General features: G+C 32.2%; 1 protein-coding gene across 1 annotated transcript in view; it reads left to right on the top strand.

The window, feature by feature from the left end:
• The window catches only part of LOC129000341 (voltage-dependent T-type calcium channel subunit alpha-1G-like), a 170,661-nt gene that overhangs the window by 118,895 nt on the left and 34,559 nt on the right, over positions 1–17,207 (top strand). Inside the window, exons 6-9 of the mRNA XM_054427304.1 lie at positions 2,413–2,584; positions 10,015–10,297; positions 12,005–12,097; positions 14,702–14,880. Of these exons, the coding sequence (XP_054283279.1) occupies positions 2,413–2,584; positions 10,015–10,297; positions 12,005–12,097; positions 14,702–14,880 (727 nt within the window). The remainder of the gene's footprint in view (positions 1–2,412; positions 2,585–10,014; positions 10,298–12,004; positions 12,098–14,701; positions 14,881–17,207) is intronic.

Here is a 17,207-nt window from a genome sequence, read left to right as displayed (position 1 = left end):
AAAAGCTGCCATACACAATGAGAAATGTCCAGGGAGAATGGTTTATAGTCATGTTTATGGTTTTAATTCAGAAATTGGCGACAAGCATTCAACAGAGATACTTGGTGTGTGATTGAAAATGATGCAATGGAATACGACGCAACAATATAGCCTACTATAGACAACACGAATTATTAAAAATATATTGAACGGACAGAGTGTGTATACACTACGGAGCATTAAAATGGAAAGATGAGCCTGCTGGAATGAGTTGTTCTGGTGGAAAAGTTTCTTTGCCTGTTAGAAGAACCGATGAAAGACTATACCTTTGGACAAACTGAATAGTCGAGGTATTTTCAGTTTCAAGATGTTATGTTGTAAGATTTTTTAGTCGGAGATTAAACATATTGTTTTGTATGAGATGGTTTTCATTTATTTTTTAATTATAATTTAATCTATGTAGAATTTTTAATTGTAACATGATTTTTTTAATCTGTGCAATAACTAGTGATATTTTTCTATTTTTTTATCATTGGTGAAGCCACTACGCATAATTATTTGCACAACTATAGACATAGATCTCAACAAAAAATATCAAGTAGACAAAATTAGGAAACTTTCGAATATCCAGTTGTGTTTTAATTCAATTTACGGAAGGTAAATTGTGATTCAGATTGTAATACTCTGTTTATTTCTTATGCTGTATGATGGTAATACCATCATACATCATACATCATATCGCAGGCGAAGCCATGGGTTCAAGCTAGTTATTATTATATATGTGATATATGTGAGTAGTCAATCGGAACTGTGTTAGAGGTGTTGGGATATGAAAATCAAATCCAACTCACCGATGTGCGTGATCAAATTACAAGCGGTTTTTATAGTCACGTAACACTTTAGCGTTATCAGGTTGGCAACAGGTGGTCGTGTCAGGATTGCCAACATTATGTTAACAAATGTAATACATTGCTGCCAACTTCACCTGCCAAGCAATCAGCTGGTAACACGTGCACTTTGGAGGGAGAAAAATGTTGAACTTTATGAATGTTTTATCCACTAGTGTCCTTTATAATATGCTTTATAACCCTTTTGAATTTTACAGATCTAAAATTTGTCCTTTTTTTATTAAGGATTTATATTTTGTAAAAAATATGCTTAAACACTGTATTGTTCGTTTTTTTATCAACAATTATTTCGTATATAATAATCCCTGGCAATTTCAGTCTTTTGTTAATGGTAAAAATTGAATTAAGTTATGTAAGTAATAGGGGAATAAGTCAATGACGAATTGTCAATTATTATTAGACGAACCTTATTAATTTCCTTTTCCCTGCCTTATGGTTGAATTTAAATATAAAAATGGGATGGTAAATATTTTAAATAAAAATTAATTTAGTGTACGTGCGTGTATGCAATTAAAATTATGGCTAAAGGATGAATAGTTTTTGCTATCCCTCATCGTTATTGAGGCTCAGTAGAGAATATATTGTCCGTTGACGTTGATTCACTAAGGTGACTGCATTGGCTATTTGATACTACTGTAGTTCCCAAAGCCCCATATATGCAGGAACTACCATTTCTTTAAATCCTCCTTTTGATAAAAAATACATTCACCTCAGCAAACTTGCTGACTAACTGATTTCCTTATCGGATTTAAACTAAAATATTCTAAAATTTATTTTCCACTTAAATAAAATTAATTTTAGTGAGTGAGATACTTAGGTTTGCTGCTATGAGGAATTATACTTAAATGTACTTGGTACAAAATAATAAATTTACCAAAAAAGGGTTTGATCAAATACATCCATAAACACGTTAGCAACAACGTTTACTTATTATCTATGAGATTAACATTGGAATTTAAGACTGTTAGGTTTTTTTACTATTTCCATAACCATTAGACGTACTATGACGCTTTAATATACCAAATTATTGGTTATTTGAAAAATATCTTTACAAAATGGTTTGGAAAGAAACTGCGAAATTTCATATATTGGGGGTGAAAATGGTAAAACCAATTTTTACCCTATAAAACCCTTTCCCTATCCTCCAGTAGTTATAGTTCGCGAACTCGTTCAAATAACTATATTATTTACGTATACACCGAATTTCAACATAATCAAATGATTTTAAATTCCGTTATCGAGTTGACGGACACGTGTATACTTAAGTATATGTTAATTATGAAAAATATTATAAGAATTTAAACTAATGGTGTTTTAGCCTCTGGAGACAACAGAACGCACAAATGAAGCGGTCCCGGTTCTAGGTCTCATCACGAGACCTACAGTAAACGTTTTTCAGCTGAACCATAGCCTTCTCTAGTACACTGTGTATTGGCTGTATTGGTGTATTGGTGTATTGTGTATTGGTGGCTATGGCTGAACCCTATTTGGACAATTTATTTAAATATAAACCTTTGTGTTGCAGGTATGCGGATCCTAGTCATGCTCCTTCTAGACACCCTGCCTATGCTGGGTAACGTCCTTCTTCTTTGTTTCTTCGTTTTCTTCATTTTCGGAATCATCGGGGTCCAGCTTTGGGAAGGTATTCTTCGACAACGTTGTTTCCTAAAGCCAATTCCCAACGTCACATATCCTAAGTAAGTAGAACAGTAAAAATTATTGTACTCACCTTTGTAGACATTAGTTTTTAGGAGGTTACATAACTGTATGATATGAACTGTACTATTTTTTTATTTCATTGTGCAAGCAATTCATGTTTGTATGAATGTGAATCACATTTAATTTTTAGTTTGATCATCGCTATATTCTTACTAAACACAATACTAATTTCTCAAATTTGTTGACAGATTTTATACGTTACATAACAGATAACGGGTAGAACTTTAAAAAATTCATTATAGTTGTTTAAACATTTGTTTACAATAAAATTTTATATCATAAATTTATTAAAAGATTGTCTAATAAAGATACTACAGTAATCATTTTAATTTTTCATCCATTATTTTCTAGGACATTATGTAAACAATCCTCAAAAGATACGAAAATAAACTGTTAAAAACTTATATTATCCATTTCCTACGTATATGATGTGAATTTGTGCTCCTAAAGATCACTGTCAAAAATACAGGTTTATTTTTTTAATCAATCGTTTGGCCAATTAATATCAGTTTGCCGTAAGTTTTGTCCTTAAAATAAATCACAGTATCAATTGGAGACTAAGTGATACTTCAACGCAGCTGTCCTTTCTCGTGACTCTTCAAACTTCCATTCCTAGTTCAAATACATTTAATGAGTCTACAAATCTCCCAAGCCTGCTTAATGGCACGGTTTTCTTGTTTTTCGTCTTCCGCCGTCTGAACGTTAACACTTGGATATTCCATTTCTCTTCCCCATATGCAGGTTAAGTGCCGGGTTTTACGGTCAGCTAAAACATGGTTTCCATTTCAACTCGTCAAATCCCAATCGGCTTTAATGAGTATTAGTTGGCTACACGACCCCTCTTGCAGATTAGGAAAGCGGTAGAAACTCTGCCGATGTCACTATTTCGTTTAACACTACTCAACCTGTGGAGTGGAGGACGGTCTCTATGTAAGAGCTGGAAAGCCGAGACCCTCTCGCAAGGAGTTGTGTAGAGGGTTTTTGAAAGAGAGGGAAAACTTCAATCTTCTGTAAAAAAAGGACAGCCGATAAAAGCCAATTTTTAAAACTAGTGTGGAACCTGAAATGCCAGATAAGGCAGATGGTTTCTGAAAATGTTTAGATTCTAAGAGTGAAGAAAGAGTTGAAGTTCGAAAGAAGAAAAACCTTTTGAGACCTGGCTATTCTAAAACTTGGCTATTACATAATTGGGGGCACAATTTTTCCTAAGTCGGATTATAGAAGGCAAATTACATGATGAGGAGCCACTGACTTGAGCCAGTGGTTGGTAATTCATGCTTATTCCAAAAGTGCGTTTTCTATGACTTTTGGGGAATCGTCACCTAAGGGAAATCTTATTTTGCTATCAAAACTGTGGACACGAAAAGATTAATTTCTGTCTGTAAGCCTATGGTAAATGATAAAATTGAAATAATAGTTACTTCTGGGAATTATTTCCCCATAAGATTTACCTTAGTATGTCTATGGCCCAAAGGGTGCCTAGGACTGTCGAGTTCGCGGTTACACCGGATGGTATATAATAGTAAATGTCATGCTGCACAGATGTACATGCCTGTGGACTTTGGTGCAAACTCCATTTATAGAAAAGTGTTATCTAGAGACCCATAGATTCTATAAAATATCATATAGTAATGGCGCCAAGTGGAAATTGCCGTCCTGGATTTCCCACGGTATCTTGGGGTCTGCTGGAAAGCTTGTACTGTAGTATTAACCATAGTATAATAACTATTCAAAATGTTGCTCTTGCGTATATGCATAAGACCTACTTACGGGGGAGTGAGCTGGTCTAGGGATTAGAGCTCTGGACTTCGGTCCAAGAGGTCCTGGTTTCAAATCCTGGCAAGTCACCAATGGATTTCATCTAAGTGATAATGCCGCAACTCCTAGGTCTAACCTGAAGTAATGTGAAAAACAATCCCGGGGCTCGTACATAGCGTAAAAAAGCTAGGACAAAAAGACCCACTTAAATGAATCATCTTAATCAGATCAATGAAAAGTAAGTTATAAAAAGCCTTACAAAAATATTAACTGTACTCTCATTTAACCACAATAATTGTATCCGTTGTTAAGAGGTGTAGCTAACAGTAACACAATTTAAAATTTGTTTTGTCAAAAACTCTTTGACCTTTATTGTCCTATCGCATTTGAAGCTGTGCACGATTTAAATTGGGCAAGCCAATCACGTATTTCTATTCCCCTTAACAACCAATCAGAGCGTTTCAATGATTACCGGGAGAAATAGAACTTTTTATTTGAAACTGCCAACTCTTTTATGTGACGGAACTAATATTGCTGTAATTTTGATCTTAAGGTCTCAATACCGTTCTAACCTTTTTTAATTTCTACTTTTTCAGGGAGAAGAAATATAGAAATTTAAGTTAAATATACAACCAAAGAAGTGATTTAAGAATCTTTATAATTATAAAACGAGATCTTAAGAAATGTTTAAGTATTAAGTTTTATTTTATAAACTTACATTATTCGAACTTAGACTTTTAAGGATTTTACTAAAAAAATCATGATTTCCACATTTCTCCTTCGATGGAGAAATTGTTCTATTGTTTTCGTCAAAATTATTGAGTTTGAGTTTTGGGAACCCATAAAAGGTTTTTGTGGGTGTTTGCATTTGAGTGTGTGTATGTTTGTGCGTGTGTTTACATGAGTGGTCCAGTTTTAATGAAATTTGGTATGTGGGTAATAATCTACGGTATCCCCAGGGGTCTTTTTTCCGAAAGTTTGTTTTTAGTAGGGATTTTTCTATAAAATATCAAATTGTGATTTTAAAAAAGTCTCAAATGATTTTCGTTAGAATTTATGTTACGTGTGTTATGGTCTTTTTAACTCCAAACAAAATGGTATGATCCCCAGTTCTTAAAAAATTACGGATTAATCGTTGTTGCAGATGTCGTTGGCCCCCTTATATCATATTTGATAACACCGCTTAGCTTAGTTAAGGGTTGTTAACAAGATAATCGGAGAAAGTATGTGTCAGATTGCTGATACCGTTTGTATTCAATAGTTATTATTTATTTTTCTACGCAAATAAAACTTCATTTTGGTGTTAACTAAATACTAATATAAGAAACGTGTTTAAAAAATCTCATTTAACTAAGTTTTTACAACATTTTGTTCTTTTCTTCGTACTCTCAAACTAAGTACTTTGATGTATAGTTCTACCTATGTCTACTGTGCCTACATGAAGGTCATTTTTACATTGTAATTTGTTCTGTAATTTGTCAGTTTACTTCAATTGTGGACGATATGTTTACCCTTTACCATTTTTTTTTACATTTTATGTTTTATATGATTATCAAGAATCAAATATATACCTTCCAGAACCTTACTTATTACATATTTTCATTTAACCTCATTTTTAGTTTCTCTTTCAACATTGTACATCAAAATACACTAATCTTATAATTTATATTTAATGACTGGTCTACTTTTAATTACAGTAGTTTTAGTCTGACCGTGTTACTCCATGCATATTCCGTGTATGCAATTCAACTTCAGTACCTTACAAGTCCATTATTCTTTTTCCAAATGTAAAAACCAACGTATCCAACAATTAATTCAAATAGTTATATTTGAATCCCTACTTTTAGTCTAAACCACTTAATCGCCGTTTTATTAATACTCTATACCTTCCTAACACTTTACTCTGTGTATACTCTTTTACCTTCTCGCAATGTTTTTCCGTTACGGTCCAGAGATCTCTTACTCTATGTGTTCCTCACGATGATCTTCATACTCTGTGATGTTGCAGGGAGATCGGCGAGGAGTTCACGATACGAGCGAGGGTCACGGAGTAAGAAAACGACCTTGAAAACTCCCTGACTTGTTAAAAAAACCTTCAATTGTTGTTCTTCTCCTTCTCTCTCGCTCGTGTCTATCTTTCTCTCTGTCTCTCTCTAACATGTTGAATGCGTTGTATTTGTTGTTGTGACAAAAACTGTGGTTGGTGTTAAGAGTTTATAAGGTATTTGGTGGTGAGGTATTTTGTTTGTTTTCTGCACATTCTTATTGTTTTCCCCTACAATCAAACCCAAATAGTTTATTTGTTTTTGGTGCACAAACAACATTAACACTTTTCACTATCGCTTTAAATATTTAACTTTTTAGTGTTGATTTTCAACTTTTTTATCTTTTTATGTTTTTATTACGTTTTTGTTATATTCAATTTTTCACATACCGTATGGGAAGTAATGCAACTCTAAAGCAGCAAATATAATATACAAGATAGAGTACTATATGTAAATTTTAACTTTAAAAGTTTCACCAAAAACGTTATGCATACTAAACAATGGGATAAATTGATACTGAGTACTAAACATGAATGGTTGTCTGGAATGAAATGGAAATGGAATGGGAATGGACGATAGTGGAATGGCTGAATGGGAATGTATTGCCACTAATGTGGTGACGAGAGTATGGAATGAATGTCTGACAAAATGAATGTAATCTCATGAAACAAACGAATGTAAATACCTGTTAGAATTTGTACATTTCCTGTACAGCTGTACTACTGTGTTGTATTGTATATTTCCGGTTTGTTTAGAGAAATTGTGTTCGTATACTGGTGTGTGACACGAATACTAGAGTATGATCAGAATGCAGTATATGACAAACGAATGAAATTAATTGATGTGTAGAACAGTATTTTCATGTGTAGAAATTAGTCCGTGCTGGTACTAAAGTAAATACGCTTTCGTAAATTTTGTTATGTAAAGATAGAAGGGTTTTCTGTAATTAATGATGGGTTTATTTCAATCGGAGGTGTTTGTTACCTTGTTTAATGTGAAGAAATTCGTGATAATTATTTAATTAAAAAAACTAGGGTAAAATCAATTTAAAAAAATTGATTTATTAGTGTGACCATTACAAAAACTAAAATTTCACATTAAATGGGAGAACAAATACTAGCCCAAATACTCATATAGTATGGCAGTTATGATTACGGTGTATCAATATTAAATTTCTAATTATAGTATTTATATCGTGGAAATATATTTTTCAACTGCTCAAAGACCCTAGTTTCGTGCTTATCTAAGGAACCACAAAACATTTTTTTATTGTTAATCAACCCTTGCTGATTATTACATTTTTTATAACGCATTCGTATCATCCTTAAATAATTAACCTTTAATCTTGTACTTCATTTACTTCCACAACCAAAATGATGGGAAACATATAAATTTAAATTGAATACACCAACAATTATTAATGGAATTTGTCATATTAAATTGCACGTTTCCTAAGGTTATAACCATTTTGTTAGACTTTCTAGCAAATCATTTGAAATTATATAACACGAAAAGACATAAATAGCAAAACTATAAAAAAAATCTAGTTTTTCTCAGCTTATGTACTACTATTGTTTGAAAGTAGATAATTGAACAAGTTTCCTTCAAATGTGTAGTAAATAATTCCATATACAGTAATTTATTTTATGCGATTAAATATACTTAGGAAGCAATATAGTTAAACACCTAAAAATTTCGTGTTTATATCATATTAAACTCTCATGGTTAATATACTCTAAAATATATGTATATCTCCTTTGATTTAAGCTAAGACAATAAAAATCCAAGTTCTACCTTTCAATTTGGTTTCTTCAAAGACTATCTAGTTGGGTTTATTTTATTTTAATTTTAGTTTATGGACTTTTCCCACGCTTATAGCGTAGTCAGCACCTATGTTATGCAATAGCGTAGGAAAAGTCATCAACTAAAATTAAAAGTATCCTTTGCAATAATGCACATGAAAACACAGTTTACTTGATTGTTATAAAATACCAAAAATATATAACATTCTCTATTATAATAACTTAAGACTATGAAATCTACAATATTTTAAATCAAATAAACTTCCTAGTACTATTATTACTTAGAAGGGGTTTCAAAGGAATAGTTTAGTAATTTAATGTACTAAATTAAGAATAAGAACAGATTACAAGATTTCACGACAGTCACATTAGTTACTTAATAATCTTATTAGCATAGTCAATTAGATTTTGAAAATGTGAGGAGATTGACAGCTAATATTAGACAAGTCCAAATTCTAAATTTGTATTATAAGTAATTAATTTATAGCTTGTTTTAAAGTTGTTATTTATATTAGTTTTCAAAATGTACGTTACTCATGTAGTTTTAAACTGTTGAAAACGAGAGACGGAGAGAAAGATTACAAAAACCTATTAAATTTCAAGTAAATGACAAAATGCCTGTTCTTCTTACCTCCTTAAATATTTTCCCAGCCTTCACTTACTTTATCATCCTTTTAACTTTGCAAGAAAATCATTCCTTCTTTGCCTCTACTGCAAATTTTTCTTCGTTTTACAAAATACATTTTAGTACTAACATTTCAGGATTTAGCTAAAAATAGGGAAGTAGCTATTACCGTAGGTAGCACGGCTATACCTAAACCTGGGACCGATGAACAAGTGACTGGATCATGAGAACAGAATGTTAGTATGAGCTTTAGATTTTTTGAACGGGGGTTCACATTTTGAACTTTCAAACGTAAAAATAACAAATTTCTATTACAACCATCGTGTAGAGCTTTAAAAACAAATTATTTTGCACATGGAATAAATATAAAACACGTGTCATTGCCTTCTGTGTAGCACCAAACATTAGTTCGATACTCTTTGTTTCTAATGTTAATAGGTAATAAATCTGAACATTTTAAGGGAATATTTTAGACAAATTCTACCCAGAAGAATAGGAATTCTCCTAATCTGTAGGTATGTTGTGATGGGTGTATTTATTATGTATTTTTGACAGTTTTCCATAAGGCTTTTGTATATTTCAAAAAGAAATTTGGTAGTTTTTTCGGTACTTTCATTTCCGAGAATAAAACTGCTCGATCAACCTGTAACGTCACACCCCTTACGATCAATATAAATCTTTTCGTTTAACTGTCAACATACTATAATTACTTTTACTTCGGAAATTTGTCTTTGAATGTCCCTACATTAAAACGGAATAGCTAGTAAGCTGTGTTAAATAGATAAAAATAAATTAAACATTTTAATGTAAGGTAAAATTATAAATCATAACTTTGTAAATTTATGAAAATTTTGTCTCGTCGCGTTTCATATAAAATATAATTTTTATTAAATTTTGAGGAAATCTAGACCAAACTAAATTCTAGAGCCATGTGGCCAATTTTTCTCTCTATTTCTATTCCTCTATTCTTACTCACTTAATTTCTTTATCCTCTTCAATACCCAATGTGGTGATAAATATCCCACTACCAACACCTATTTCTTCTTTCATGCTTCAAAATCTCGTACGCCCATGACTCAAAACTCCAATTATTTCTTTGTAATTTCTTTGCTCCAAGAAATTTCACTATACTTTTACCCGCGTTTACCTAACAACTAACCAACTCCCGCCATTTTCAGGCCGCTGGCGGCGTACTACCAGTACCAAGAGCAAGACCGGGACTACATATGTTCCAAGCCGGAAGACAACGGGATGCACAGATGCAGCGATCTGCCACCATACAAACACGGGGAACTACTGTGTAACGATACGGCTCTTCCATGGAGCAACAACATCCCTACCAACAAGTCCTGTGTCAACTGGAACTATTATTACACCGAGTGTAAACCTCAAGGCGACAACCCTTTCCAGGGGACCATCTCCTTTGACAACATCGGGTTGGCGTGGGTCGCTATATTCTTGGTTAGTGTTTTTTATGTGTTATGTGTACAGTTTAGAGGTGCATGCATTGTATACTCAATGTTGACTTCAATATTGGCTCATTTTTTTTAAATTTCTATCGATATTGATAAATTATTTTAAGAATTTAAATATACTCCCTTTAGCATTGTCACATGTTCATAATACGACAAGGAGTAGGGAGCAACATCAACAAACATGTCATAGGTCAACTTTGATCCATTTACCCTCAAAATATTGGTCAGGAATTATTTAATAAACTACCCAACAATTAAAAAATAACCAAGGTTTTTAAGCTATCATGGTGCCTAATGTGATAGCCTTTTAACACTGTTAATGAATGTTTGCATTTAATATTTTAGTACTAAGTAGTCAATTTTTCTAGAGAATTATATGATCTGCATGATTTTGTTTGATTTTGTTTCTCAAACCTGGTCTGGATCATCAATCACCAAGCTAACTTGATCGGTTTAACATGTATGTTACAATCGTGACCATATACTTAATCGATAATTCATTTCAAAAACTGTAGACCAGTGTTTCATACATTTCACTATTTTGTACATACCTACTGCTGGGCGTCATAGACCTCATTCGATGTTCTGCCTCGTAGATAAGCGAAAAATCTACGAAAAAACATTCCTTTCGCATTCAACTAAACCGGAAACTGTTTTGCAAACGGAGATTGATAGCCTGAACGTTTCGCTGTCACGTATCGATTTTGAATAATTCATTTCATGTTTGATTCATGCTGGATACAAGCCTAATGAAGATGTGTTGAGAAAGCACCCCAGAAACGATCAATCTCCTCCATATCTCATTTCCACTTTATTTTACTTTCACTTAAAAACCGAGGTCGACATTGGTTCTGTGATGGACGCTACCATCAGTCTTGCCAACGGCGCTGCACTTATAGAGTTAATTTGAAAAGAAGAGGGATGTTTTGTGTTGTTAATGGACTTATCTCATTCGAGATAAAAGTTTCGTCTCAGAAGAAATCACGTACATTAATTTATTTTAAAATTAATTATTTTGTTTAAAACATTTTACATTTTATTAGAATTGATTGCTTCAGTTGCAAGTTTTTTTATAGTTTGTAGCTTTAACACATCTAAGTAATATAGGTACAGAAAAAAGATCATTAATTGAGAAAAATTACATTTACTTTTAAAAATACCAAGGTTTTACACGAAGTTTATAGTACAGAATAAGATATTTCTGTTAACTATAAACAACATGGTTAAGAGCTTAGGCTATTCAACAAATAAATTTGCCAAAACCCAAATTTGTTGCCTAACTTTTTTTGAGGAGGAAGATGATGCAAAATATGTTATATTAGTAGCTTAATTCCGGCGGTGAATAGTTTACAAAAAAGACACCTTTTTGACTCAATTTACTATCTTTCTTTAGCTGAGAATTATGGGTGGTGTGACTGGTAAAACTTAATCATTCGCTATAATAAAATGTTGTAATAGATAATGTCTTAAAATTTTAACAGTATGGATTTAGCTATCCTAGTTATAAGACTCTTTTATAGAATAGAAACAAATCATAAAATATAATAGTTTGAGTCGTTGCTTTTGAAAACAAGCTACATCTATTGATAAAAATTAGGTTACCTTATTATATTTCAAAGACAAAAAACTTTGAATATTTTACTACACAGGTAAATCACAAAAGTGAAAGTAAGAAAGTAATTTTCCGTTCCAGGTGATCAGCTTGGAAGGTTGGAGTGACATCATGTATTACGTCCAGGACGCCCACTCCTTCTGGGACTGGATCTACTTTGTACTCCTTATTGTTGTGAGTGCCTCATTGTTGCCCTCTCATTGTTGGGTCTCGTTGTTACCAACCCACATTTATTGTGTGACATAATCAATTTTTTGTTGCATTGATTCACCTTAAGGTCACTCATTGTTAGGAATAGCTCACTGTCTCCTAGAAGTACTTTCTTCTTTGTCGAAGTTAATTTAAAAGTTTCCTTTGACAAGAGTACATTTGAATAAGTTATTTTTAGATCAAATTAATCCTAAATTATAAATAAATGTATATTTATTCTTATAAATAAAGAATATTTATTTATAATGATATGTATTAATATTTATATTATTATTTATATTATATTATTATTATTATTATTTATATTTATATTATTAATATTATTTATTTATAATTTCTTACCTAAATTATAAATACATTTATATTCATTCCAATTATTTATATTTGTGTTTCGTGTTAGTTTAAAATGAATTAATTATGAATGTTTTGATTTAATTTTTTAGTTGTTAGACGTTAGGATTAAAATATTTCATGTGATCGTTTCTTCTACCATTACAAGTTATTCTAAAACTAAACACCCATAAGGGTTAGGTTTGTAAACTTATTTGAAGTTAAACTATTATATAATATTTGTTTTTGTTTTGTCTAAATTACGATTACAATTTGATTCTTAATTGATGAATAAAAAATTTTTAAGAAATCTTTTGGATGAAATTAGTAAAGCAATAAGCTACATGACCCTACTTTCAACCCTCTATAGTGACATCGTGTGGTGTTTATATATTTCTTGTCAATGCTTCTCTTATACAAAACGTGAAAGTTCTGATTTACGTAATTACAATTTATGAAATTATCGATCAAATAAAAAAATACAATAAAAAGAAGTAATCATAATATCATTCCTGTCCACTCTAACACATTATTTGATCTGTCAGGGGAAAAATAAATACAGGTATTTTGAGAGTAAATGATAAATGTATTAAGATAGTCTAATATAATTTTGTTTTATTTTAAATCTAATAGTAAATAACTAACTGTGTTTAATTACCAAATATAAACCAAGAGAACAAATAAATTACATTAATTAATTGAAAATAATTATTCATTACATGATCCAGAGTGAAGATTAGATAGAGAGCGTGATTGAGGTTCAGGATGATCAAATTCTATCAACAATGAATAAATCAATTTATAAATACTGTATGTAGTGTTGCTTGCTGTAACCTAGGGTTTGAGACCCACCATAGGTCTTCCATCTAAATATCTATAAAACATTTTACCATCAACTAAAAAACCCCAAAAAGAAACAATCTCCATTGTAGAACTTCCCCCATTATAATAAATTGAATTTAAGATTTCATCTTACACAATCCCTAAATATACAAAATCGGTGCGTAAACACAGCATATTCTATCATTTTATAACAATTCACATTTGTTTTAAACTGATTAGCATTACTTGTAAGTTGTTTTCAAATTAGGCCCACGTAATGTACAAATTATACTGAACGTTGGAGTTTGACCAAGATAAGTAATGGTCCATAAGGCACCCAAACTACAGTGTCCCCAATAATTTTAGTTTAAACGATAGAAAATGTCTTTCCTTGTACCTTGTAGGTTTTACATTGATCTGAATTGTGTTTTACAATGTGTTTGTTTACTTTTTGTCACCCTTTTTTATAAAAAATTTTAGAACAGGGTTTTTATGTTAAACTCTTTATAAATAATAGTTGGGATTTTTTATATTTCCATACTGAATTCAAAGTTTCATTCAAAGATTATATACCATTAAAAGAGGGTGCTTGAGTGTATTCATAATCTTTCTGTTGGTTATTTATTTCATATTTGTAACCGTATGAATTATTGTAAAATAGAATAAAAGCTGTAATGAAATACTCTAAATTAATGAATAAAATGTCTAAGTGACAGATACAGTACAAAAAATGAACTGACTCTTAAGCAACTCAAAACCACTACGGTGTTAGCAAAACGGGAGTGCCGATGGAGACCAGGTCAAGTCCCTTCAAACGCACGCACACCCACAGGTCTCCATCGGCACTCCCGTTTTGCTAACATTATAGGTTCAAATTAAATATTAAAAATTCCAGCAAATATTCTTAAAATTTACATAATCCATAATACCTATACATTTTAGGACTGTTAAAAAGGTCTATAATTAGAATTTGAATTGACATCCATACTATTTTGCAGTTGGACTAGTAATTTTTATAGGCCTGTATTAGTTTATTTCCTAGTCAAAGTATTTGCAATTTACTATAGCTTAACAACTTTTACATAAATATTCAAATGTCATACATAATAATTCTATAACTATGATTTCAACTTAATTAAAATCAATTAAAGTTCGGGGTCTCCAAGAGAGAGAGACTTTTTTTATATTTGATCAAGTCTTCATACTTTATTTTATTTATAGCGCTTCGATTGATCGGTAAGTTGTTTTAACCTACAAGTTACAACATACTAACACTTTATCACGATTGATCTTGATAAGAATGTTTGTTTATCAACAAATGATTTTGAGTTAAACGCCTCAATCCTTTTAGCATTTTGGTGATTTTATCCCTGAAAGATTTTTACAACTACTCTGATTTTTCTGTTCTGTTCCCAGATTGGGTCTTTCTTCATGATAAATCTGTGCCTTGTCGTCATCGCTACTCAGTTCTCCGAGACGAAGAAGAGAGAGATGGAGAGAATGCGGCAAGAGAGAGCGCGTTACCAAAGTACAAGCACTCTAGCTTCGTCCACCAACAACTCTGAACCTACTTCTTGCTACGCGGAGATAGTAAAGTAAGTAAAGTAGTTCATATCTCTGTTGGCTTTGTCCACAAACATCTCTGAGCCTACTTCTTGCTACGCGGAGATAGTAAAGTAAGTAAAGTAGTTCATATCTCTGTTGGCTTTGTCCATAAACAACTCTGAACCTACTTCTTGCTACGCGGAGATAGTAAAGTAAGTAAAGTAGTTCATATCTCTGTTGGCTTTGTCCATAAACAACTCTGAACCTACTTCTTGCTACACGCAGATAGTAAAATAAGTAAAGTAGTTCATATCTCTGTTAGCTTTGTCTACAAACATCTCTGAGCCTACTTCTTGTTACACGCAGATAGTAAAGTAAGTAGTTCATATCTCTGTTGGCTTTGTCCACAAACATCTCTGAGCCTACTTCTTGTTACACGCAGATAGTAAAGTAAGTAAAGAAGTTCGACTATCCATTGACTTTGTCTACCAAACACTCTGAACCTACTTCGTGCTATGTGGAGAGAGTTAAGTAAGTGGAGTAGTTCAATTATCCATTAGCTTTGTCTACCAAAAACTCTGAACCTACTTCTTTCTATGCGGATATAGCAAAGTAAGAATAGTACTCAAGCTTCTTATACCAACAACTCTGAATAATTTACTTCTTGCTATGCGGAGATAGTAAATAAGTAAATTATTTCATGTGGCAATTGACTTTTTCTACGAACAACTCTAATTATACTTCTTATGCATAAGTAGTACAATTGGTAGGGAGCAAGCTGGTCTAGTGGTAGAGCGTGGGACTGCGGTCCCTGAGGTCCCGGGTTCAAATCCCGCCGAATCACCAATCAACATCAAACAACATCAACAAACATTAATATAAACTGCACAGAACAGTATAGTAGTGAAACAAGAAACAATGATCCTAGAAAGAAAACAACAATCAGTACAAATAAAATATGTCTAATCTTTTAAGGTTTTATTATTTTTTTATCCCTTAAGGGGGACGGCCCACGAGGAGTCAGACAAAATTCTTAATAGCAGCATAGACCAAGTTTGTAATCGTATTAAAGGCCTTTACTATTAAAATAAAATGCTACAAATTTGAACTCAAACGAATGACCTTGTCAAAAATGACAACCGTTCAAAGATTCCTTGAATCTGCCTTTTTTTCTTTTTTTACGGCTGCCATGTTTTACTCAGTTGTTCTTTTGAGCTTAAGTTTTTGGCATTGTATTCTACTAGTAAATACATTTAATTTTATGTGCATATCAACCTATGTGTGTGTTTATGATTTTCTACCGAATTCTAGGGGGCGCCCCTCTGAGGACGTAGCGTCCTATAATATCATTGAAAATTCAATGTATCTTAGAACAGCTGTCATTTTTGACTCGGTTTTCCGTTTGACTTTAAATTTACGGCATTGTTTTCTACTAACCAAGCTTTAATTTGATACCAATTTCGACCTATGCTGCTGTTTAAGATTTCCTTCTGACTCCTCGTGGGCCGTCCCCCTTGGGGGATAAATAGGTGATAATAGCTGAAAATACTACATTTATGGTTATTATTACTATACCAAGTCTCATCACTTCATCTAATAAGGGTAAAAAATATATTACACCATTCCGAGACTTTTCAATCACACAATGTATATTAAATCATTTTCCATAAGGAAAAATGTACTCTTTTTATACGTATACAAACAAATTTTGTGCAATGTATGAACAATATACATAAAGTGACATTTCCTTTACGTAGAAGAATCAACAAGTGCAATTGTCTTTAACAGAGTGGCACTCCGAGTAAACTAGGTACAACAGTAGTTAGCAGAAGTTACCCTTCGTGCTTATACAAAGACTGGAGGCTGTATCAATTAAAAGTTAGCAAACAGAACAACACGGTTGGTCTGGCATAATGTCCGGGAAGTTTAGTACGAAGCGAAACTTTGGACTTCGATAAGAGCGAACAGAAGGTGAAATGAGCGCGACTCTATATCGGATGTCTTGATACCGTTCAATTTAAGTTGGAGATAGCTCTGTTATGTCAAATCTATATAATTAATACAGTGAGGTGTTTCTCAGTAACATCCCTTTTACAGCCGTCCTACTTAACCGATTTTTACGATTAAGGTGTCATTTTAAAGCTTATGATATAGCGCACCTGCAAATGATAATTAAAAAGGGGTTTTACTTTACAGCTTTGCCCTCTGTTTGATTGTGTTTTAAATCTGCTACTATTTGACAATTAATTGTGGCCTGATTAAGGTAGGTAAATCACTCTTTATAGTGTAATCTAAAATCAACAAATTTATTGCAAACTGATCTTGCTCATACATTTTAATGTTCGATGAACAATTAGTTATTAACTTCATTTTTTTA

Source organism: Macrosteles quadrilineatus, unplaced genomic scaffold (assembly GCF_028750875.1).
Source record: "Macrosteles quadrilineatus isolate MER2022 unplaced genomic scaffold, UCM_ALF_1.0 Scaffold_8__2_contigs__length_117827958, whole genome shotgun sequence".
NCBI classification, from domain to species: Eukaryota; Metazoa; Arthropoda; class Insecta; order Hemiptera; family Cicadellidae; genus Macrosteles; species Macrosteles quadrilineatus.
This window is presented reverse-complemented; position numbering and strand designations above follow the sequence as displayed.